This window comes from Anoplopoma fimbria, chromosome 3 (assembly GCF_027596085.1).
Source record: "Anoplopoma fimbria isolate UVic2021 breed Golden Eagle Sablefish chromosome 3, Afim_UVic_2022, whole genome shotgun sequence".
In the NCBI taxonomy this organism is placed as follows: Eukaryota; Metazoa; Chordata; class Actinopteri; order Perciformes; family Anoplopomatidae; genus Anoplopoma; species Anoplopoma fimbria.
The window spans coordinates 1,150,607-1,175,876 of NC_072451.1; the positions used below are offsets into that span (position 1 = coordinate 1,150,607).

The 25,270-nt window shown below is 35.9% G+C and overlaps 1 protein-coding gene, 1 long non-coding RNA gene and 1 pseudogene across 2 annotated transcripts; 1 reads left to right on the top strand and 2 right to left on the bottom strand.

Moving 5' to 3' along the window:
* Positions 1-1,787: 1,787 nt before the first annotated feature.
* LOC129089027 (tripartite motif-containing protein 16-like) lies at positions 1,788-4,025 on the bottom strand (annotated as a pseudogene).
* A 975-nt stretch (positions 4,026-5,000) lies between these two features.
* LOC129089233 (uncharacterized) lies at positions 5,001-7,088 on the top strand. Its single transcript, XR_008531124.1, has 4 exons — positions 5,001-5,471; positions 5,800-5,926; positions 6,078-6,213; positions 6,310-7,088. It is a non-coding gene; the product is annotated as an uncharacterized LOC129089233 (long non-coding RNA).
* A 960-nt stretch (positions 7,089-8,048) lies between these two features.
* On the bottom strand, positions 8,049-22,200 carry LOC129089082 (ABC transporter F family member 4-like). The gene is made up of 15 exons (XM_054596421.1): positions 21,980-22,200; positions 20,456-20,511; positions 18,630-18,796; positions 18,350-18,531; positions 15,683-15,874; positions 14,362-14,445; positions 13,906-13,996; positions 13,592-13,653; positions 13,361-13,427; positions 12,152-12,787; positions 11,436-11,574; positions 10,467-10,804; positions 9,880-9,956; positions 8,978-9,042; positions 8,049-8,590 (listed from the first exon to the last, which is right to left on the bottom strand). The coding sequence occupies exons 1-14, from the start codon at positions 22,082-22,084 to the stop codon at positions 8,989-8,991; spliced, it is 2,250 nt and encodes a 749-aa protein (XP_054452396.1). The 5' UTR covers positions 22,085-22,200; the 3' UTR covers positions 8,049-8,590; positions 8,978-8,988.
* Positions 22,201-25,270: the final 3,070 nt, after the last annotated feature.

Consider the following 25,270-nt stretch of genomic DNA (forward strand, 5'->3'; position numbering starts at 1 on the left):
TGGGAGAAGGAAAGCTGAATCTGTATCATCCATCAACATTAAAACAAAGTGCTGTTTAGAAATGTCATCAACCATTAGATTTGTCCTCTTTAACATTTTGGATGATTTCTTTGTTATTGTCATATTTAAGTGGGTTTAGCAGTCTGCTGTATTTTCACCATGTGCATAGCTTACTATGCAGAGCTGGTGTTAAATGTATGTTCTGTATATTAATGAAATGAGGCCTCAGTTATAGACCAGAGCAGCCCTACTTTAAAGTCCTTCCATGTCTTTCCAAATTTGACGTCAACAAGGGGTAAACTAAGTTCCCGTAGTTTGACTTTTGAAATGATGACATGAACACTGGAGTTCACTTTAGACTGAAACTTAATGATTAAATGTCAGTTTAATAAAATGACAAATCTCAACTCTTAAAGTATTAAGATTAAGAAGTGAAAGATGTTAAAATACATAGCTAGTTAATTGTTTTAATTAATGTTATGATCAAGGCAAATTCACAGTAACTTTGCTAGTATTTCATCACCAAAAACAAGAACAAACAGCACATACATATATAGGATTGTATTTGAATTTAAAGGTAATATGATTATATATATAATAAAATAATTTGTTCTGTTATTTTAGGCCTAACATAGGGATGTGTTATTTATCATAAGGTACTGGTGATCATTAATAATACATAATTATTATTATTATTATATTTGGCCAAATATAATAATAATAAAAATAATGCTAATAATTATTATTAATAATGATAATAATTATAAATAATAATGATAATATTAATTATTATTATTGTTATTATTATTATATTTAAACAAATATGATAAGAAATTATTATAAATATTAATAATAATATTTATTATTGTTATCATAATTATTCCAATTATTATTATTATGTATTATTATTATTACTTTATTAATAATAATAATAATAACCCATAATTAATTATTATTATTATTAGTTTGAGTCAAATATGATAATAATAAGAATGCTAATAATTATTATTATTAATAATGATATCTGCTGATTTCACAACCAGGTGGCCGGCTCTCTTCTGTGTGCGTGAGGTCAGTGAATGAAATATTATAAATAATAATAATAATATTTATTATTATTAGTATGAAATTATTATTATTATTATTATTATTATTATTAATCACAATTCAACAATCTGTTGTCTTACATTTACACTCAGAAAATAAGAATTTTCTAACAAAGTTTCTGATGAAATGTTTAATTCAATATTTAAGAGTTTTATTAGTATTATTATTATAATTATTTTTAATAATAATAATAATAATAATGCTAATAATAATAATTATTAATAATGATAATAATTATAAATAATAATAATATTGATTATTATTATTATTATTATTATTATTATTATTAGAGACTGATTCAACAATCTTACATTTACACAGAAAATAAGAATTTTCTACAAAACGTGGTGTTTGTTGACAAAACTAAGAGCCAATCAGCTCTCTGCTCAGGAGACAGCAGCGTTTCCCATCATGCACTGCGCCATGCAGTCGGCTCTAAACCCTGCGGCCGCCTCGCTCTGTGAGGTCATCGTTGCCAACGTGTTCATGACGTCAGAGCAAGTCGGACACAAATCTAACCGGCATGCATTGCGACCCAACATTAACCCATTAATCACTGGAGTTGCCAATGCAGGTGAACACATGTCAGGTGATGACCAAACAAATCAATCAAACAATAACAATAATCAACACATCAGAATTATTATTATTAGATTTTAATAAATGATTTTCTTATTGATTATGATCATGATAATTAGTTGTAAAATACATCATAGTACATTATTTGTATGAATATTTGGAAACAAGAACAACAATTAATTCATCAAAACGTATAAACATCATTTAACTTCAGGATATCTTTACAAAAAGTGATGAGATTAAAATATCTTAGATAAAGAAGCTCTGGTGCTTTCTCTCTTTAAGACCCATGCAGTTGAATAGACACAACAATAAACACATTAATTAAAATAATATTAAAACATTTAGAGCTCAGAGGAATTCATGTTTTCATGCAGAGAAATATGAGTTCAGGTAAATAAAGATCATCATGAGCAGTGATAGCCTCCGTGGCTAAACAGACACAGGAAGGAGCGCCACCTAAAGAGACTCAAACATTTACACAACAATGATGAGAAGATGTCAAAGTACCGCCCATGATGTTTGATTGACAGGTGAAGAAAAATCAGCTCTCAGCAACAAAGATGGAAACAAAATGAGTTTAAGAATTAAAACACAGAATTTAACCCGCTGTTCCTTAAATGACTTCTGTCTATTTGAGTTTACAGAACTCAGCAGTGTCTCCATCAGAATAATAAAAGCCAAACTCCAGCGTAGAGAGGCTGAGTGAATGTGGTCTGGACTCTGTGGAGGAGAGTCATGGTTTCAGAGACGCTGTAGAAGGACAGAACACCTGCACTGTGATCCAGGTACACTCCTACTCTGGAGGACTGAGGACCAGAGACGGGAGTTTGGACGTTGTTGTACCATAAAGATATAACTGTTATTGTTACAATGTAACGACCAAGATTTGTCATTGTGTCCAAACACACATTCATTCGTCCTCCCTGTTCTGCTGATGTTCTTGTATGCGACTGCTACATAAACTCCTCCTCCTCTCCACTCCACCTCCCAGTAACAACGTCCAGTCAGACTCTCTCTACTCAGGACCTGACAACATCTAGTGAATCTGTCTGTGTGACTAGAATAAGACTGTTGTTCACTCATTAATGTTACTTTCCTGTTCTCCTCAGATAATAACAGATGTGTGTTCACTGTGTTTGGATCCAGTGTGATATCACGTGAATATCTTAAGAATCCAGCTCTGGTCTTTGGTTCTGGTTGTGACAGTAAAACGTCCACTTCAGTCACCGTCAGTGAGACGTTTGTCCACTTCTCTCTCAGGACGTCCTGCAGTTTATCTCTGACTTCTGACACAGCCGCTGTCACCTCCTCAAAGTAGAGCAGAGGACGGATGTTGATGCTGGATGAGTCTGTAGACTCACTGAGTCCTGACGGTGAGGTGTAGTTGTGTAGAAACTGGTTGTGGTCCTCTGTGTGTGAGAGCTTCTGCAGCTCAGCGTCGTTCCTCTTCAGCTCAGTGATCTCCTGCTCCATCTTCTCCTGAAGCTCTTTGACTCGACTCACTTCAGTTCTCTGCTGGGATCTGACCTGCTGCTTCACATCGGAGCTTCTTTCCTCCATGAGACGGATCAGCTCAGTGAAGATCTTCTCGCTGTCCTTCACTGCTTCATCTGCAGAGCGGTTGACGGCCTCCACCTCCTGTTGAAGCAGCTTCACGTCTTTCTCTCTGTCCTGGATTCTCTGCTGGATGTTTAGTCGACTCCCCTCCAGCTCTCTCTGCCTCTCAGTCCTTTCTGCTGCAGCTGAGACTGTGTCGTGGCCTTTGTGTTCATCCACAGAGCAGAGGTAACAGATACACTGCTGATCAGTACGGCAGAACATCTTCATCACCTCATCGTGACGAGAGCAGATGTTCTCCTGGAGCTTCTTGGAGGGCTCCACCAGCTTGTGTTTTTTAATGGAGGCACATCATAATGAGGCTGGAGGTGTTTCTCACAGTAAGAGGCCAGACAGACCAGACAGGACTTGAAGGCTTTCAGTTTCCTCCCAGTGCAGACATCACAGGACACATCTTCAGGTCCAGCATAGCAGAGATCAGCAGGAGCAGCTTGGAGTCCAGTCTTCTTCAGCTGCTCCACTAAAACTGCTAACATGGTGTTTTTCAGCAGCACAGGCCTCGGTGTGAAGGTCTGCCTACACTGAGGACAGCTGTGGATTTTCTTCTCGTCCTCTCCATCCCAGAAGCTTTTAATACAGTTCATGCAGTAGCTGTGTCCACAGGGAGTAGTCACCGGATCCTTCAGGAGATCCAGACAGATGGAACAAGAGAAGGTTTCCCGATCGAGCTCAACTCCTTTCTCCGCCATTTCACCTCTCTGTGGCAATGACTGTCTGAGTTTCACTTCCTTGTCTTTGAGAGCAGGAGGAAGAGGGAGGGGTTAACAAGCTCTGGTTCATTCCAGGAAGAGGAGCAGCGCTGTGAATCTGTTTCCTCATTCACAAACAAAGGCTCCGTTAAAACCTGCTCCACATTAGAAAACATTTCATTCAGCGTCCGAAATTTAAACTTAATGTTAAAATGATGATAGTTAAACTAATGTATTTCAAAACATCTTTTTGCACCACGTTTTTTTCTTCAGTCTCAGTTCTGGACAGGAGAGCTGAAGCTGTATTGTTTTTATTCTCATTTCTTATTCCTTATTTCCTCCCATTTTAATACTATAACGGCTTCATTACTGAACATTCAATTAAACGATGTACTCTCTTTTAAACTTCTTTATTTAGATGCCATTATTTCGGTCTTATGGTATTTGATATGTATTAAGTGATCATATTTGGCTTTTTTGTGTCTTATTTGAGGTTTACTGTTTTTAAATGATAAAGCTATGCTGTATGTTATCTTTATGTAATTTATATGGCCTATAGGCTCCTGTTTTTATTTAATCTGTAGGCAACGCGACACTATTGTAAATGAGTGGCTCCTTTAAAATAAAGTAACGTTAAATATACTCCCCCGGTTCATAAACCAGTTATTAATGAGACTGCATATTTGTGTGATGGCCATCGCTTCTACATTGTTCTGTTTCTTTTCTAAGAAAAGCCGGTTTTCCATCAGTACCATTCTGTTTCAACGGAATTGCGTTGCCAGGTAACGGCTTGGGTCCACGTCTACTTCATGCCGGCTGACGTCATTGACGTAGCCTCCACTGGAGCCAAGGAGCTCAATGAAAACGTAAAAGTGTTGCAGGCTGATTGGTGGTTACAGCAGGAACGTAACACTGCACTGTGAATTGAAACGTTAAGAACATAATGTGTCTATTATACCATCGACCAGCCATAAACGGTGGAGAAAACAGGATACAAATAACAACAATATTCTTTTTATTGTACCTTTTTATAGACACCTTTTAAACCTCTAAATATATTTTAAAAAGCTACCCTGCACTACATAGTTAACGTTTTTCTGTTCTCCCTGCAGCTCCTGTATCAACCAACCATCACCTGATGTTCACTTCATTTATAACCCAAAGGCACTTTTAAGAGCCAACCTCTATTTTTCTCTCCGTCTATCTCTCAATCAAACCATCCGTCTCATTATCTATCCCTGTATATATCTGTATCTAGCTCTCAGTCTTTCTTTCTATCCATCTCAAAATCTGTCTATTTGTGTATCTGTTGTTACCGGTCTGTCCGGCCTTGTATTTGTCTCTCTGTCTGTGCAACGTCTGTCCGTGTTGCCATGGCCACCAAACACACCCCTGACCCCCAGGATCCCCACTTCCAAGAGGGGAGACGCATTGGCCCTTGATATGAAACTTGACCAGACTCTAGCTGAAGCCAAGGTGAGTGTTTTTATATACCTGCTTCATTTTGTACTTAAACATGCAGGTGAGTGACGACCACATCTCATCCAAGTTGAAGACGTATAAGAGACTTGGAGCTCTCCACCAACATTATCCAAACACCAAATGAGGGAATCATTTGGAAGAATGAAGCTCCATCCGTCCAGGAGAGTGACAGAGACTGAGAGATGCAATGCCAAGGCACCTTTAAGCTGTTCAACACCTAACCAACACACTATGTTGGTTTTTCCTTTCACTTGTTACCTGTCCTTTGGTTTCAGTACGTTTAAGAACATCAGTCTAACAAGATTGTTTTACTTTAACACAGAGAGCAGCTGAGGGGAGGAAAAGAGCGCGTTCTGGAGGAGACCCTCCACAGATCTCTAAGAGGGACTGTGTAGTACGAGGCAAGCCGAGAGGGAGGTGTGGAGGGCGACGCCAAGCCTCCGCTACAGGTAGGTATCCAAATGAGTTGATGTTTGAATTTCCTGAGTAAATGTTGGACCAAATCAAATTAGAGCGCTGTAATCAATTGTTGTGAGTTTAAAATCTTCCAAAGTATAAGTTCTATTTCGAGTCATGTATTTATTTGTTATTGATTTCAAGAAACAAGTGCATGACCAAGCCATGTTAATAATGCCACTAAGAGAGGAAGTGAGCATTTCGGTGTTGGAGACGGCACAACACGGCACATGGTGGAAGAACTTGGTTGTGGTTCTCAAAAACAAAGTGGCTGAGGAGGGTAAGTTAAAAGGAAAACATAACATCTGTGGCCTCATGAACAATCTGACTATGTACCATGTCTGTGATGTAATCTGTAATGTTTCTTGAATTGTAGACAAGGGAAACAAAGGGCTTTGCTGTCTCTCAAGAAGAGCACTTTCAGAGGTGTCAGAGAGGTTGCAAATGCTCCTCCAACACTACAAGACTGCTTTAGGTCCTGAGGCCTCTATCCTTGGACCTTTGGAAGAGGAAGATCAAAGTGGCCTCAGCAGTCCAGACTCCAGTGAGGAAGAAGAGGGAAACAACTGAGCTCATTTATTTGTTTGTTTATTTACCTATTTATTGGCAAACCTAGACCTGTTACTGTAACTCTTAAAGCATTATTTATTGATGTATTTATGAATGCTTTACACACCTTCAGCTTCTGACCTTACCTCCTGCTTTTTTGTTTTTCTCTATTTTTCCAGATTGAGGCTGAACAAAGGATCGTTATGAAGGAAATGGACTTGTCACTTTTGTGAAGCTCATGACGTTCCTTTCAGCGCCACCCTCAGACGACAATGTTAAAATGGATATTTCGAGGTCCTTTGGGCAGGTTGCCAATTAATTGTTTGAGCCCTTATAGGATGTTGTGTTACTTTATATCACTGCACTTATTAACACATCAAGACTATAACTGCTTTACTGGAATTGTGCATTTTTGTTTCTTTGCTTTAATTGCTTTGTCAGTGTTATATTTGTCATTTGGACTTAATATAGTTAATTAGATACAAAACCATTTTGATTGATACGAAGGGCGTGATTGTTTAAAAATAGTATGTGTTCACGATTACCACCTCAGTACTACATCACCATTTAAGATACACAATTGTCCAGGATGTAGAAGTAAAAGGATTTGGAGATAAACAACAACTGATTTTCTGTCATTTCTTTCCTTAAAAGGACAATTTTATGTGTGAGACGGCAAATATCATAGGTATGTAAACAGTGACTGTGTGTTGAAAACTTAATTTTGCCTCAGTTTTATGAAACAATATCAGTAACAACTTTGACTTTTCTCTCTTCGGAAGCTTAGACATAAAAACTACCTCTAGTTCAGCAGTGTTTGGTGTCAATATACGTTTACAGGTTGTGTTGAGTTTCTAAATGTTTGTTTCTTAAAGCGGAGTAAGATTTAATGTTTAAGTGCATTTGAAGTTAGAAACAAATGTGCGTTTGATCAGTTATAAAGGGAACAAAGTGTGTTTGACGCTCGTGTGATGTCAGATTTAGAGTTCAAGAGTTTGTGTTGTGTGGAAAAATGTTAAATGTGCATTCAGAAATCAGATGATATGGTATGGATCTCCAATTTGGATATTGCTTTGAACAGCATACTCAAGTCACAAACTTGTATCTCCCACATCACTTGAACACCACATGATCACAAGTATGAAGGTGAATTAACAAAACTCACTGCTACTGCAAAATTAAAGCCGTTAGGAGTTTTATTTTCTTCCACACATGTTGGTCCTCAGAACAGCCAAAAACATCAGAGTATCTCCTCCCACAGATGCATAGTTCATAGTTTATGGGATTAATAACAAAAACAGTGTGTAAACGACAGAAATCTGTAAACAAAACTACTTCCTAATAAAAACAGAATTTCACAGCTTTATGACTGACAGAAAAGTAAAAACAAATATTTTGTAACGCTAAGACAAAATAGAGAAACTACTTTTTTTTTTTCTGAACTACAAGGCTCAAACAACGAAGAAAAAATGTTTAACTAACAATGAAGTTTCATTAACCGACAAAAAACTATTCAAAAAGCTCAGAAATGTTTCAGTTTCACAGCTTGTTCCCTTAAAGCTCATCTATAGTCAGTGGTGCTGAATTCAATTTCCAAGAACAGAAATGGGTCTGATCATGAATGTTGCCCTTCATGATTAGTTTGGATGGGATGCAGATACCTGCTTAGTCTGCATCTTGGTCAAAAACTAAGGAGTCAGAATCAAGATTGTCGTGTAGGATTTAAAAATTACAATTGGCCATTATATTATATTTAACTAAATCAGTACTGACTTCAAAAATCCAGTTTCAGTTGGGCAATAGTAGGAAGTGCATATTGTGAAATTCATCTTTGAATTACACCAATGATCTTATTTGTCCTACTGGAGCAGCTCTGCCTGTATAAATGAAACACCAATGGGCTGAAGGTTTGTAGTTGTATTGTTTCCACTGTTTCAGAGCAAAGACAGTGAAACGTGACTGAAAACACTGACGTTCCTTCAGAAATATCTCTTTTTTCTGAGAGCAGATCTTCTTTCATCAGAGAGTGAAAGTAAAGGCACAAACATGATGCAGATTGTCCTGTTGTTTTTTGGGGGTTTCAGGTCCAAGACTGATCAGAGAAATCACTGGGGGGGAAATAGAAAATCCTAATTAGTCATCGCTATGGCAAAATAGATCTCTATGCTTATACTGACATGAAATGGACAAAGAATGATGGAAGAGAAAAGGAACTGTATTGTTTGACTTCTGTGCTGTCAGTAATGTTTTTCCATTGTGATTTGGGGCATTGTATGATTTGTTCTTCTTGTTATTATTAGTTTAAACAATGACTCCCTGAGGGTTAAGGAAAAAACCCATCTAAGCAAATGTTTTTTAATCATAGGTGAGACGCTTGAAAAGTTGCAGAGTCCATTTTAAAAGGATGTAAAATGTAATAACATAAAACCCTTTAAGAAACAAGCATTTCTGCAACTTCCTGCCTCATAAAGAAGACGTGAAAACTTTCAACTTACCAAGATTTAAATCAGAGGTGATCCTCTGTTGGGGGGGTTTTCATCTTTTTGGGGGATTTCTTTTTCTGGAAAGAAGAAAAAAGAATTAATGTTGAAATGCTAAGTTATTGACTCCTGATGGCATGAACGCATGAACAGTCTCTACTAGTCGGTGGAAACGTATTCCCCAAATTAAAATACAAGAAATCTCTAGTAATGATGATAATAATAATAATAATAATAATAATAACAACAATAATAATAATAATAATGATAATAATAATAATAATAATACTACTAATAATAATAATAATAATAATAATAATAATGATAATGATAATAATAATAATAATAATAATAATAATAATAATAATAATAATGGAAGCGGACAGTGGAGAACAACAATAGTAGAAAAGTGTCGCTAATATAAATCTAAAAAGTGTTTTTCATGATAACCGATTTAATATAATATTATAAGGAAATTGAATTTTTTTGGGGGGGGATTCGTAAAAAACGGATAGAACCCCAATATATCATATCAAATAAACAATGGTCCTATTAATGAAATACAACGAGCAAACAGGAAATGAAAAGTGATTCTCAATTTCACTTCCAAATCAAACATCTAGAGCAGGATGGGGATTCTCCGAGTCTTTCTTTTCTCAGAGACAACACAGCGTATCTTGCCACTGCGGGAATCTAAGATGTTGGAGAAACAATTCTCCTGCTAACCTGAAGTTACAGTTAAGTTTTAGACAAAATAAGCAAAAATACCAATGTAGGCACTGGGGAAATATTACTATTGTAGAACATAACGCCTCATCTTGTCCAACGCAGTCAAACATTCAACACATGTGGGAATGAAACATCGGATGCAAGTATTGTCAGATTTCTTCATGTTTTGTTTCAGATGTGTTTCTCACCGTAGGAGAAGCCAGAGGAGTTTGTTTGTCTGCAGCCGGTTCTGTCTCTTCCAGTTGTTCCTTTAACCGGTTCTTCTCTGCAAATCAGTCACAATAACACATGAAGATTAGTACATTGTGAAATTATTATGCGTCATCTACAAGAATAGCAGGACAATTTAATTCATAAATACAAATCCATTAAGTTGTGCTGCAGCTTAGTTTGGTACGAGAATAGCAGGACAATTTAATTCATAAATACAAATCCATTAACAATTCTTCTTGTTGCATTAAATTACAATTTTTAAACAATGTTTTTTTTACCAAATAAGACGGCCTGAAGCACATTTGGTTATTTGTAAAATGACAAAATTGCCAGTATTCATATATATAACTAAGATTACTATTTTTTCAGACTTTTTGACATTTCACAGCTCAAACAATATATTTGTCAGTGTCTTTTTTCTTAATTGTTAAAAAAAAAGAGAAGTGAAAATCACGTTTAAAGACAAAAAGTTTATAAGCACTTTCCTTTCATTGACTAAACAAGTTTTAAAAATGAAAATATGATTCATTCTAAAATGACAAACAATGAGAAAGTCTCTTACTCTTCTTCTTTTGGCTCGCAGTGACGGGAGTGGAGCTCTCTGTCGTCTCCTCACCTTCTCCATCCTTCTTCTTCTTCTTCTTCTTCTTCTTGTTTTCCATTTCAGGAGGCTCGGAGCTCAACACGCCGCTTTCATCCTCCTCCTTCACTGAGCTCTTCTTTCTCTTCGTCTTTGGCGGTTGGTTTTCCTTTGAGGAATTCTCTTCTTGTTCCACATTCATTGTGATCTTTTTCTTCTTCTTTGGTGTTTGGTCGTTCTCCTCCACAGGATCAGGTTGAGGTCTTTTGGAGGGTTTTGGTCGAGGCGTCTCGTCTGCGTCCTCTTTGACCCGTTTCTGTCTGGAAGAATGATAAATGTTTATTTCTCTGACAACAATATTTACAATACAGATATTTGTTAACTGTGCATATTTATTATCCTTGTAAGATACATTTTGAGCATGTCATATTTTTACTGCATGAATATTTTGTGTCCATATTGTTTTAATTGTTATACACTAAATATAGACAATTCATTCTTTATTTCCCCTTTAACAGTGTACGTTTCAGTTAAATACACAGTATGTACTTCTTTAAATATTGCAAATATTTTGAATTATTTCTCGTGCTTTTTCTATGTATGACCAAAATATATTTGGGCATTACTGAGATAAATATATAATACTGTTTACTAGACTTTTGACAGCCCAAAACTGTACTATATAAGCAAGTTATTGCTTCAGCCTGCACTTTTAAGGTCTTTTTGCTTTGCAGTTTGTTTTGTTTTGCAGTTTTTACCTTTTAATTGTTTCGCCTGACTGTTTATTGAACTATTCAAGTACTGGAGTAAATTTCTAATCCCATATTTCAATATTTATTGCGGTTACTTCATTAATTGAACCTATGTGCATTTTCAAAAGCTGACAAAGTCGTACCAACAGTGTACATGATGTGAAGAACAGAAAAGATGCCAAAGAAAACCTCTACTGACTTCTTCTTGCTGTCTAGCTTCTTGCTTTCTGGAGTCGATCTCTTCTCTTTGCTGATGAGCCTCGATCTCTTCTTCCGGCTGAGCTTCTTCCTGAAACGGTTTTTCTTTTTGGCCGAGGAGAGCAGAGAAGAGTTTCCGTCTATGAAGGAGTTGGGAAAGAGAAAATGTACAACAAAGTTACTGATTTTTGACTTAAAAGGCACATATCCTATATTATCCAATGATCTGTAACTGTAACATTACTATTCATGTTGTAGCCGCTTGAGGTGGAGCTTATTTTAACTACTATACTTATTATATACGTAACTCTTTGGGATTTTGACCCTCAACACTAAATCATTTAGAAACTCACTGTATGTTTTCTGTCTACTTTTGATTTGAAAAGTAACATGAATCTATTAAAAACACTTCTTAAAACCCATTTTTACAGACTGGCTTCATGTCATGTTGTGTATACTGTGTATACTCTGTTTTTAGTGCTATATAAATAAAGTTATTATTACTAATGTTAGAAACTAAAGCTGCCAGGAAAATGCAGAAGATTCAAAATATAGAGATCTTGAAATGGAAATGCTCAAGTAAGGCAGATAAAAATTGCACTCAAGTATAGAACATGAAATGTGCCAATACTGATGATTAAATGATGATCAGCTTTGAGACTTAATGGATCCAAGAGAAGGAGAGAAGTATATCTGAAGAACATCTTCTGACTCCACCTGTCTCTGCGTCTTTGTCGCCCCCTGCTGGTTTCTCATCAGACTGCACCTCCAGTTTCCCCTTTTTCTTCTTCTTCTTCTTCTTTTTCTCCTCCTCCTCCTCCTCCTCCTCTCCTACTGCCTCGCTCTCCTCCTCTTCCACTTCTTTCACCTTACTCTTTTTCTTTTTCATTTTATTTTCTGAAGGAGTGATGGGAGTTTCCTCTTCATCCTCTTGTGCTTCATCTTGCTCCCTTTTCCTTTTCTTAGTCTTCTTCTTCTTCTTCTTCTCTGGAGAAGTGGCCTGAGACATGTCCTCCTCTTCTTTCTTCTCATCTTCCTCTGCCACCTCTTCCTCCATCTTCTTGTCTCTCTTTTTCTTTTTGGCAGACTTGGTGGAAGAAGGAGTATCACTGGATGTTTCTACAGTGGATGAGTCTACACTCGGTGCATCTGTTGAGGCCTCGAGTTCCTCTTTGCTCTTCTTTTTCTTCTTCTTCTTGGGAGTTTTGGCATCTTCGCAGGACTCTGCAGCCTCCTCGGGGAGCAGCTGGCTGGTTTCTTTCTCGGTTGCTTCGCCGTCTTCGTCTTCGATGTTGAGGATGATGGAAACTTCTGGGTCTCCTCCGTCGTCTGCCGCTGCCACCGTAGCATTCTCTATAAGAGAACAGAAGAAACACATCCTTTTCTTCTTCTGTTCATGAAAACAAGTATACATGCAAAGAAAGAGACTTACACCTGGTTGATACAGACATTTAAATACAATATAAGCAAATAAAAGAAATGCAATATTGTGGTACGAATTACTTAAAAATAATCTTAAATAATATATCTGCCAATCTTCAAGATCAACAACAGCTAGTATTTTTAAATTAGTGCTATTTCGGGATTTGAGAATACTGTGTTTAACCATTTAATGTGTAAGATAGAAAAAGGTTTAATTTGGTCAAATATGAACCTGTTAAAAAGTTGGTTGTAATATTTCATGTTTTGGGTACAATTAAAGCACAATTAAAGTGTTTGTTATTGAACGTCCACAACCTACTGAAACCTACTAAACAACAATATTCAATATATAAAATACATAGAAATAAATGAGACCTATATCAATAAGATCAATGACATCAATATGTTGAAGTTCACTGCCACAACCTACTGAAAACTCCTAACATGTGTCAAACATTTTGGTAAACTATATTCAACATAATCCAGCGGTACTATCTGTGTTACCGGTGACGATGACGAGGTCCTCCGTCTGTTCTTCAGGTTTCAGCGGTGATGTAACGTCCTCTGACGTCTGAGTGAACACAGACAGGACAGTGAGACACACAGACACCAACTCAGTATTATTACCATCATAATTACCACTAATTGTTTTTGTTTATGTCCTAGTGTTTAGATGACCTCCTAACAAGACTGTTCAGTTTGTGTGAGGGCATAATAAACTATATGTTTGGGTACCTCAGGTGTCTCCTCCTGCTGCTTTTCCTCCTTTTCCTCATTTGAATTTTCTGAATCAGCATCTGAAAAAAAGATGGAAACCATTTTTTAATGATATTGTTTTCATCTGATGTATTATATGAGTACTTCAGGAGCATAACAGGTATTAACCCAGCATTACAGAGATACACTGAAGAAGGTTTTCTTTGTTTAATCCAAAGTCCTCTGAGCAGCTTGTGATTCCTGTCAGTGCAGTGAGAAAGAGGCAGGAAAAGATGCCATACATCACCTGAAGAACAACCCGGTTATCACACGTCTCATTGGTCGGTCGTTACCTGCAGGGGGCGGGGCTTCGCTCTCTGCCGGCTGCTCATTGGTCTCCAGAGCAGGCGGCTCAGGTGTGGCGTCTTCAGCCGGGTCGGGCTTCTGCAGGAGGAACAAACAGGTTAACAACATTCTGCAACAGCAGACAGAGAGAGTTTCTTTCTACTTTGTATTCTATTCATGAGAAAGATGAGATCCTTTCCTGTCACTGTGAGCAACAAAGAGCTGCACTGAGTGGCAGTTTATCCTGTCCTGATTTAAACAATGTGCACATGAGCCAGAAAACAAGAACCAGAGATGTGTGCAGCAAGTGAACACTTTGATAATCGGAATTCGTTGGCACTGCAATGACAATAACGACATCTTGAATAATGTGCTTTTGGGAAAGTAAGCATTAAAGAAAAGGATAAACAGGTTCTGTCTAATATGAATATTAACAAATGTATAAATATCAAACAATTCTGCACCTTTGCAGCGCTGCCTTGCTCATCCTCTGAGACCTCAGTTTGATCTGCGGCTGTCTGTTCACATGCAGAGGTTTCATCTGTTGCCTGAGGAAAGAAAACCAAGGTCTCATTTTCTTTATCTTTTTCTTTATGGAGGTAAAACAGACACGTTTACTGTATTAGAACTTGGGTTTGTCAGAGTTTTGCTATTTATTTATATCAGCTTTGATAACGTACTTCGTCTTGAAAACACAGAAACATTGGGAAGTCAGACAGGTTTAAAAAAGACAGCGGTTCATACAGATTATCTTTGATAATTCAGAAGTATAATGTCGGTAATACTTGAATGTTTCATTGCACTGTGACTGTGTGGAAGGTTACAGTCCCACCAGAAAGGTTTGTCAAATGTGTTGAAAGTTATATTTACTGTTGGTTTTTTCCCACTGGGATTTGTTTACAACTTGTTAGTGATGTTTCTGCGTTCTCAGATCAGCGACGTTTTATATGTTGTGTACAATGTCATGAACACAGATGAGACAGATTGCAAAGAAACTTATAAATAAGGACACATTGGGGGAAACACCATAATTCTTCTTTACATACATGTGAAAATACGTACTGAAAGTATGTTTTGTCACGTCAAAGTGGCACCAAACTGAAAGAATCTTGTTTAAACTATGTAAATGTGCAGGGGGTTAAATGAAGTTTTCATTTCTGTTTCAAATATTCATATCCACTGAATCTCGTCGGGGTTCATTGTCTTCTAAAAGACAAATGTCTTCATGCTTCACATTAATTAACGTCAATGTGGACATTTTCTTTCCTGTCAACAGGTATGGTGACATTTAACCCCAAACCTCCACATGCCTGAATATTCTTAAAGACTTGATGACTCAGCAAAAAACAACTCCTCACAGTGTTTCCTATTTGAGGCTAAAAGGCACAAACACACTCACAATCCTCTGCTAAATGAGTTTCAGATGTGCAGAGAGTGAGCTGAGGGGGGGAAAAGAGGCTCGGCCGTGCCAGGAATCAACAAACACTCCTTTTTTATGGGTTGTGGTTGAAACTGATTAACATTTCTGCTCATTACTGAAGCAGTTTGGTGGAGAAAGACAAAAAAATATACAGTGGAGAAAGCTGTTTGTTGGCTCAAACGCAGGACAAATCAAAAAAGTGGATAGCAAAACATTCAAGAAGTTAAAAATGATAAAAAAAAAGAAACATTTAACTGTAATATCTTCACAGAAAAGTTGGAGTGATATCCTCTCCTGTGTGACGGTAGTAAAAAGAAAGGATCTTACACAACCACATACTTTGGATTCAGCCTCGGGTCACTAACCTGTTTCAGCTCATCGTCGTCCTCTTTGTGCTCCTGGCTGCTCTCGCTGGAGGTCACGGCGGGTTCAGAGGTCACGAGCTGATCCTCAGCCTCATCAGAGGCAGCTTGTCTGGGCTCGACCTCTTCCACAGAGTCGGAGGTGGAACTTTCTGCCTTGTTAGATGCCTCAGCGGACACTTCGGCGGGAGCGGACTGCAAAATATGAACAGGTAGGCAGTTAGAAAAGGTAGTGAGGCGAACAGACGTGTCCCATCATGCTACCTCTTCCCACAGAACTGAGGATCTCTGCTGACAAAGTCAAGATATTTGAGCATCTTTTTACTGCTCCATGCAATGACATTTAAGAGAATAAGCCTGACATTACTTTTTGTGAAGAAACTGCATAAAAAGAACATTAGTCTCCATAAAATCTCTTCGCTCACTATCTTGCCTGGGGGACATGGGCGGATTATGAGTCAATGGGGCCCCAGGGCACAGACATGGAAAAGGCCCCACCGCTTCTTTGTTGTTGTTTTGCATCTTTGTATCATTTGTTGTGGTCTTGTCGTAGTTATTTGTCATCTGTGGTTTCTTTGCCCTCTTTTTAATAGTAATTTAAGTCTCTTTGTATTCATTTTTAATCTCTTTGTAGTTATGAGTCAGTTCGTAGTTATTTTGGGTCAATTTGTAGTCACTTAAGTCTATTTGTAGTTGTTTTTAGTCTCTTTCTAGTCATGAGTCTCTTTCTAGTCATTTTTTGTCTATTTGTAGTCATTTAAGTATTTTTGTAGTTGTTTTTAGTTGTAGTCACTTGAGTCCATTTGTAGCCATTTTCAGTCTCTTTGTAGTCATTTTGAGTCTTGTTGTAGTTACTTTATGTCTCTTTATTGTTGTTTTTTGCATTTCTTTTGAAGTTGCTTTGGTCTCTCTGAAGTGTTTAGTGTGTTTGCCCATTTTCATATTCATTATGAGTCTATCTGCAGTTGTTTTTGACCTCTTTTGTGTTTCTTGGTGTCTCCTAAAAATAAGTTTTCCACTGTAGTTTTTAAACAAATGATACTGTTGGGGGCCATTTTCAGCTGCGGATTCGGATTATTGATGGCGACATGTGGCATCGAGTCAAACTACAGCGGCTGTATTCGTGGTAATGAAGGATTGTGTCGCCCAAAATGGAATATATGGCACCGAGGCATTAAATACATCAGGCTTCAACTCCTTGCCAACTGAACATTGTGAAACTAAAAATCAAAAGTATAAGAAAGCATCAACAAAAAAACCAACCTTTTTAGACACACGATATCAAATATGTTTGACACCAGGTTACACAGGGTTTTACTTTATTTTTATATGACTAATCTCTCTTGTATGTGATGCAGATTTAATCTGACCAGCTGCAGAACCAAAGAAAAAAAAAACTTTCTGCTTTTAATTTAATTCTGTTTAGTAGAAACATGTTTGTTATGTTAAAAGGAAAAGTGAAGGGTCGTGTTGCTGTACTCATCTGAGCAGAGAGAAAAATCTGTAAAAAAAAATTAAAACTCTTCTGCTGTCGGACACAAAACCAAAGTGTCAGTGATTTTGTAGACAGAACAACAAAGACAGAAACACCAAACTTGTCTCAGAGAAGTATCATTCTGTCCAAACAGCATTATCTGCTGCATCACTGGTTCGACAGAAAAGAACACAGCACACGCACACGCACACGCACACACACACACACACACGCACACACACACACACACACGAACACAGACAGACACACTCTTGTACCAACAAACGAACACAAACTTACAGATACAGACGAGACGAGTAGACATGAAATGAGTCTGTGTGTATTTCAGAGGGATATAACAACACTGGAGCTACTGTCCATTTATCCGCACATTATTACAGTGACTGGACAACAGCTATGTGTGTGTGTGTGTGTGTGTGTGTGTGTGTGTGTGTGTGTGTGTGTGTGTGTGTGTGTGTGTGGGTGTGGGCGGGGGGGTGTTATTGTGAGATAGACCAGAGAAAGACAACAAAAGTTACTATGTAAAAAAAAAAAAATGTCAAAGTTTCTCCATCAACATTTATCATAAATTAGATGATTATGGTATATTGTGGTCATTTTCTCTGTGATCCTCTTTCATTTTTTGTAACTATTGTTTTTTACTTTTTTTTTTTTTTCCATTAGATTTCTTACTTTTTCAATTTCTGTGAGGTCTACTTTGGATTACGTGTGTACCTTATTGTAAAAGCTGTGATCTGAGGAAGCAGATATAAAATGTCTCGGCCATTTTTACACTTACTTGAACTTTAACCAAACTAAAACTACTGAGGACAAATCCATGTATGCACGTCATAAAAAACATGATTTCTGATATATTGTATTGTTAGCAAACAAAAGGGGAGAAAACAGTGATTTATTTCGCATATTTTTAGGGTCAAGATGAAGGGTGCTGCTCATCATTTTTCTACTCCGCAAACGTCAATAAGGGTGCCTAAAAGACTCATCGCCTAGCAACGATGGTGACCAGCTGCACTGTGTTGACCAAAGGACCAAAGATTGCAAGAATTTAAAAAGTGTGAAGGCATGCTAGATTAGGAAGAGGGGGATACCATCAGACTCAAATAGCTGCAATCTGTATCTGTACATCTCTATTTTTGTTATTTAGGATATGCTCTGATCTGCCTCTCTTTTCTCACCTCTTGCTCCTTTGTTTCCTCGTCCTCTTTCTTTTCTTCTTCTTCTTCTTCTTCACCACCGTCAGAGTTTGAGGTTTTGGTTTCACCTGCAGGATGCAGCAGCTGCTCAGAGACCGTCTCAGCGTCTCCGTCCTCAGTGGGAAGCTCTGCACTGGATGGCTCGACACCATCTGTCTTGGACTCTGAAGCACGGGGCACAAAATACACAATAATTGTTTAGGAGTTATGGTTAAAACATAAACGCATTACAACAATCATACTATAAAAAGGAAAAACTTACCAGGTAGAGGTTTGTCATCCACATTATTTTCCTCTGTGCCGTTGGTGAGTTTAGCGTCTTCACCCTCTTCTTCTTCGCTGGTGGCAGGCTCTGGTTTGATGCTCTTCTTCTTCATAGTAGTGGCGTCTTCTGTCTCCTGCTTGGCATGCTGAGCCAAAGAGCAAAGCCTAAAACACACATTTTAGTAAGTAGTGTAAATTTAAAAAAGAAATATTTCCCAATAAAATAAAACCACCGTGTATCTTAAATGTGAATCCATTCAGATTCAACAGGACGCTTCTCTGATAACAAATCAGATTTCTGCTTATAATACACTATAAACCCCAGAGTTTGTGCATTTAACGCTGATATAAAGCAAATTTATTTTATGAACAGAACCGTAAACACATGGGAATGTTAGTTCTAAATACCTAAAAGGTCCCAAAAACATGCATACTAATTCTAAGCATGTTCTTTAGTTTGTTTAAAGGGGAAAAGTGGCAAAATAAATTATGATCAAAGCAGAGAGCATTCAACCAAATACGGTTTGTTTTCGAGTGTGCCGTTGGTTGATACTTTTCTCCCATAATGCAATGCACAAAGACAAAGGAGGAGCTGTTCACAGCAGGAAAAAAAAATTATGATAAATAATGGATGCTGGCGAAACAGCTCCAGATAGATCTCAGAAAACAAATATAAGTTATCAATCTTAAGATATTTTGCTTTCTTATAGGGAAGTTTAACAATCAAAGATTTGTATTAGTGTGTAGTAAATACTGTACAGAATAAGTACGCATAATGGCTTTAGGACACAGCTTAAGTCTTGTAGCATTCGTCTGTAATTAATGTGTTCAGGAGTTAGCAAAAGCTTGTTTAACGCATTCTGGAGAAATAAATTCCAGACGAGTGAAAACGTGTCAAACGCTTTTCACTGCAGAAAACTGACTGCAGATCAGTCCATCATGTGTCAAGCAGCCAAGAACCACAGATGTTGGTGAAAGTCATGATGAGGAACTCTAAAGATGTGAACAACCAGAATAAATGAGTCTGACAGCGGGGATGTGTTTGTACATGACTGATGAGCAGTAGTAGGAATTATCTCCTCATAAAAAACTACACAAAAAGAATCGTCATATTTGAACTTTTACTACTTGAGGAGCATCGTCTTCTTCTGGTGATCTCAGGGAAACTTCAAATAATGTGTTTCTCATCTTCAAAAAACAATATTTATCTCAAAGCAGCTGCTGGAAAAAGGGAGTTATAAACAGGATTTTCTTCTATTCAGACCAGTTTGAGAGCTTTTCATGGACTGGATTTGTGTTACTTTCGTGTCAGAATCACAGACATGAGCTGATGTCATCCACTGCCTCATTAATCCTCAGGATAGCGGGGATTTGAATCCCCAGAATGCACTGGGCAGAAGGCCAGGCAGTCATTCAGAGGGAGGGACACACACACACACACACACACACACACACACACACACACACAAAGTCTCCAAAATCACCTAAGCTGCATCACACAAAGTCTCCAAAATCACCTAAGCTGCATCTTTTTTGACTTTGCCTTTGACCTTATTTATTGTATACCATTTTTGGACTTTTTATACCGTTTTGTTTCCTAACTTTCTCTATTTTTTTTTTTTTTTCATGATTCATGTGAAAGCATGGTCATTTCCCAATAGGATTAATCATTGATTCTATATCAATTTATGTAAAATTATTTAAACCCTGTTATGGTTTTCTTTACGCATGGGACAATATAGGTAATTATTGTGATCAAACCATCAAATGAAAATGAAAAAAGGTTCACATATTCTGAAATGTATGTTAAAATGTTTGACTCACTTTATCCAGCTTGTGTAGATATCCTGAAGGCTTGAGCTCTCCTCCGGTGTCTCCACCTACGAAAACACACAAAATACCTTAGCCTGAAAAGTACTGTGCATATAAAAAGTTAAACAGTCTCTCGTGAAAGCCCATTCTCCCACTTTTAACTGATCCCCTGAACGTTACATCCTATGTGTCAAGTGACTGGACAATAATCCTTTAACCCAACTGTGATGATGTAGATAAAACAGAGGAAGAGTTGAAAGGGAAATATCAAATTTCCTGTGGTTCAGGAATGCTTCCACTTTGATGCCACAAGCTCCCGGAAATGAATTCATGCAGCAACATACAGAACTGACAACGTGAGAGTTAATAATGCTCCAATATTAAAAGAAAGTGGCCTCTGAGTGGTTTTACATTTGTTTTTATTATGTTTGACCTTTTTTCTGCATTCTAGTCTTCCTTAAACTCGACCAGCGTGAAACCTGTGACAAACCTAAACTTAGGATTCCCCATGGAAGACATTTGTAATATTTGTGCATGTAATTTTTAAGAGCAAAATTAACGTAACATCATGTGGAGAGCATTATTGAACATGTGCAGAGCAACAAAAGTGACTTCACTTAAAGGTTTGATCATTTAACAAGCCTGAACAGCTCAGATTTTTAATTCAATTTAGATTAAAATGTTGCAGAGTTAATTGAATATACTGGAAAAAAATAACATTAATTGTGCAGTGTGTAGCTTTTTGTATCAAATACCTAATGTATGTGGTTGCATTGTAGAATGCATTTGCACTATGGACATCTTTTGGGCAGCAACTAATCATTTTATCATTGATTATAATTAAATTATCAACATCATTTAATCATTATTAGTTTTTTGGATCAATTAGATCAGAAAAAAATCCCTAGTTTCTGTTTTTTAGACCAAAATCCAAATATATTCCCTTCTCAGTGCTAGAAAAACAGGACAAAGCATCAAATACTTAAGGTGGAAAAGCTGATACAAGCACATTTTCTGCATTTTCTGCTAGAAAAATGACCTTTGCGATAGGTGAATAGTTGCCTATTAGGTTACTGTCGAACAACTTATCGATTAATCGACTAATCAATGCAGATCTAGAGCATTTAAATACAACTATAATCCCTAAACACCACAAAACCTGAATGTGCTTTTGAATGGGGGTCAGTGTGCAGCAGCAGGCCTGCAGCAGGCTGGTTTTTCCAGCCATGAAGCTGCTGTTACATGATGTACTTTTTCCTCCAGGAGGCCCAAAAGAGCAGACACGTGTTTTACACATGCTCGAAGCTGACTGCAGATGGCACATTAACAAAAACAAAGAAAAAAACACATTTATATTTAATTTAGGTCATTTATAAAACATGCAAGATGGGCATGTCCCTTTAAGAAACAGCAATAAAACACATTTATATGAACAAAAATACCAAAATGTTAGAGATTTCAAATCAAGGTTGCTTCTATAATGAATAAGGCTGCAAATGGATAAAAAAAAAAAAAAAATCAGTGCAAACTACTTACCTGAGTGACGTGTTTCTCCAGCACCTTTGCAGCTTTCTTGTATCCATTCACCTTCAGGTGCTGGAAGATCAGGAGCAGCAGAGCAGCGTCTTCCTGCGGGGCCATGCTGTCTGCCTGCACCGACGCACAGTGCTGAGGACCGGGGTCAAACCCTGGAATAATGCAGAGTTATTTACAGTTCAGTGCATGCACGACATCCAGTCTGCAGCCAAGAGCCTCTGACAACGCCCCCCTCGAAATGCAGCATGGGAAATGGAGTTTTTTTTTTTTTTTTTTTAAAAAAAAAAAAAAAAAAAAATTGTATTTAAAGGGCAGCATAGAGAATGATCTAAAAAATAAGTGTGTTATTCACTATGGAGAATGAAAAATGACATAAATAAATGCATAAATTGTATAAATAGATACAGGAATATGCTTAAATAAATACAGGAATATGCTTAAATAAATACAGGAATATGCTTAAATAAATACAGAAATAAATAAATGCATAAATAAATTGTATAAATAAATACAGGAATATGCTTAAATAAATACATAAATAAATAAATAAATAAATAAATAAATACATAAATAAATAAATAAATACAGGAAAATTATTTCTACAGAAATAAATAAATGCATAAATAAATTGTATAATAAATACAGAAATATGCTTAAATAAATACAAACAGGAATATGCTTAAATAAATACAGAAATAAATAAATGCATGAATAAATTGTATAAATAAATACAGGAAAATTATTTTTTTATTATTTATAAATACAGAAATAAATAAATGCATAAATAAATTGTATAAATAAATACAGAAATATGCTTGAATAAATACAAACAGGAATATGCTTAAATAAATACAGAAATAAACAAATGCATGAATAAATTGTATAAATAAATACAGGAATATGCTTAAATAAATACAGAAATAAATGCATAAATAAATGCATAAATAAATTGTATAAATAAATACAGGAATATGCTTAAATAAATACAGAAATAAATAATTAAATAAATGCATAAATAAATTGTATAAATAAATACAGGAATATGCTTAAATAAATACAGAAATAAATAATTAAATAAATGCATAAATAAATTGTATAAATAAATACAGGAATATGCTTAAATAAATACAGAAATAAATAATTAAATAAATGCATAAATAAATTGTATAAATAAATACAGGAATATGCTTAAATAAATACAGAAATAAATAAATGAATAAATGCATAAATAAATTGTATAAATAAATACAGGAATATGCTTAAATAAATACAGAAATAAATAAGTAAAAGAATAATTAAATGCTGAAATAAATACAGTAATAAATAAATGCTTAAATAAATAAATAAAAGTATAAATAAATAAGTAAATGCTGAAATAAATATATAAATGAAAACATTAATCTATAGATAAATAAATAAAAGTTAATAATCAAACAGGACATAAATAAATACATATCCTACAATTATTTCTACATTTCTTTTTACTTACATTTATTCATTTATTTATTCATTTCTGTATTTATACATTTATTTATGCATTTATTTATACTGCATAAAATAAATGCATAATTCACAAGAAGGTAAATGAATAAATGACTCGGAATAGAATTAGGCATATGACAATTTAATTTATAGTTTATACAATTACAGCATGAAAATGATATTTAACAAAACATTAAAACTTAAAACACTTTAAAATCAAATGTATCCTTAATTAAAGCTGAACCCTCTTCAAATGACTTTAGTTATTTAGGAATCCTCTCATCCATCCATCTTATTTCTCAGTTTTAAGGTTTAAAAGGAGGCTCGTGGCTCTTGTTAATGAAGCAAGAAGCTATTTTTAAATTGGATTTAAATGTTAAAAAGTAAAATAAGCATCAGTCAACAATCAATTAATGGTCTTTTGAAACATTTAATTGGATTGTTTGGCATAGATAACCCACCCTAGCAGTGGTAAACCGTGCCCTATCATACAAGTCTAGTTTCTGTAGTTTTATTATTTATTTATTCAATCATGCAGACACAATGGATCTGTATACTAACTTAGTTGTTTAGCTCAGAGTTGTATTATCATAGTGAGCACATGTGGATTAGCATTCTAACCTGCACACATTAGTAAATTTGTATACTGCCATCATTTAAATTGTTGATGAGATTACCATTCTACTGAACTGTAAAACAATTCATTCAAATTCATTAAATGTTAATTAGCTCAGGGGGAACTCAGACTGTACCACGTTTAGTGAAAGTGCAGGGGTGGGTTATTCATTGTTTCAGGGAGTAGTCTCCTAATTCTTACCTGTTAAGTAACATTTTTGACATACCAGCTCATACTTTGATTAAGTAGCTCATAATTTAGACCCAAATAATCTACATTTTGAATTTGTGTTTCAGGTGTTTTTGTTTAATCGGTTGTAACATTTCATTCTTGTTTTTTTTTAATGGTTAAAAACCATCAACCCTACATGAATAATTCCCATGATAATAACCAAGCATTCTTAAGCCTTGCCATTGAAATTAATAATGGTTTAAAAGATAAATTAATGATATTTAAGATCTTAAATTGTGTGTTTTTAATTAAACAGTCCAGGCTGTTTGAATTTGTCAAATTAATCAAATTGGTTAAATAAATAAAACAATTAAGGAGAAATAGTAAAACCTTAAAGGGTATCAGATAAAGTCATTTCACCGGAACAAATGTGAATTCCCCTCATACTTTAAGCCTTTCTGCATGATTTACATTCCGGTCATCCATCCCATTGAATCATCCAGCCATCCATCATCCTTAAAAGAGTCACATAGAATTCAACAAACAGGATTTCTGTTCACAACTTTCAAAATAAAAGCACGGACTGAGGAACCATACATCAGATTATGTTTTTACAAACACCTTTGTGCCGCTCAAATCAAGCGAAGGAAATAAGTGTGATCTTACAACTGTGGACCTTTAATGCTGTGTGGTCTCCTTCACACCTTAATGTACATATATACATTGAATATATATAACTGCGTCAATTTGTGTTTATACCCCTGGGGTATAAACACAAATTGCCAAGTAGGGTTGCACATACAAGGAATGTCTTGGTGTTTTTGTATCAAATAACAATAATAATCAAATAGTAACAATGTGCAAAATTCAAGATACACCTGCACAGATCACATGTTTGCATTAATGCATTTAAAATGTATTTTTAATATATGCTTATATATCTTATGCTCGCTATATGTTTGACTTTATTTGTTGTTTTTTTCGTGTTTATCACTAATGACATATGACGGAATACATTCATT

Coding starts and splice junctions, on each gene's coding strand:
- LOC129089082 (XM_054596421.1), bottom strand. CDS start 22,084: ATGGCCCCGCAGGAAGACGCTGCTCTGCTGCTCCTGATCTTCCAGCAC. Junction 18,797..20,455: donor ATCTACACAAGCTGGATAAA/GTGAGTCAAACA, acceptor TGTGTGTTTTAG/GCTTTGCTCTTTGGCTCAGC. Junction 12,788..13,360: donor GGACCTCGTCATCGTCACCG/GTAACACAGATA, acceptor GTTCTCTTATAG/AGAATGCTACGGTGGCAGCG.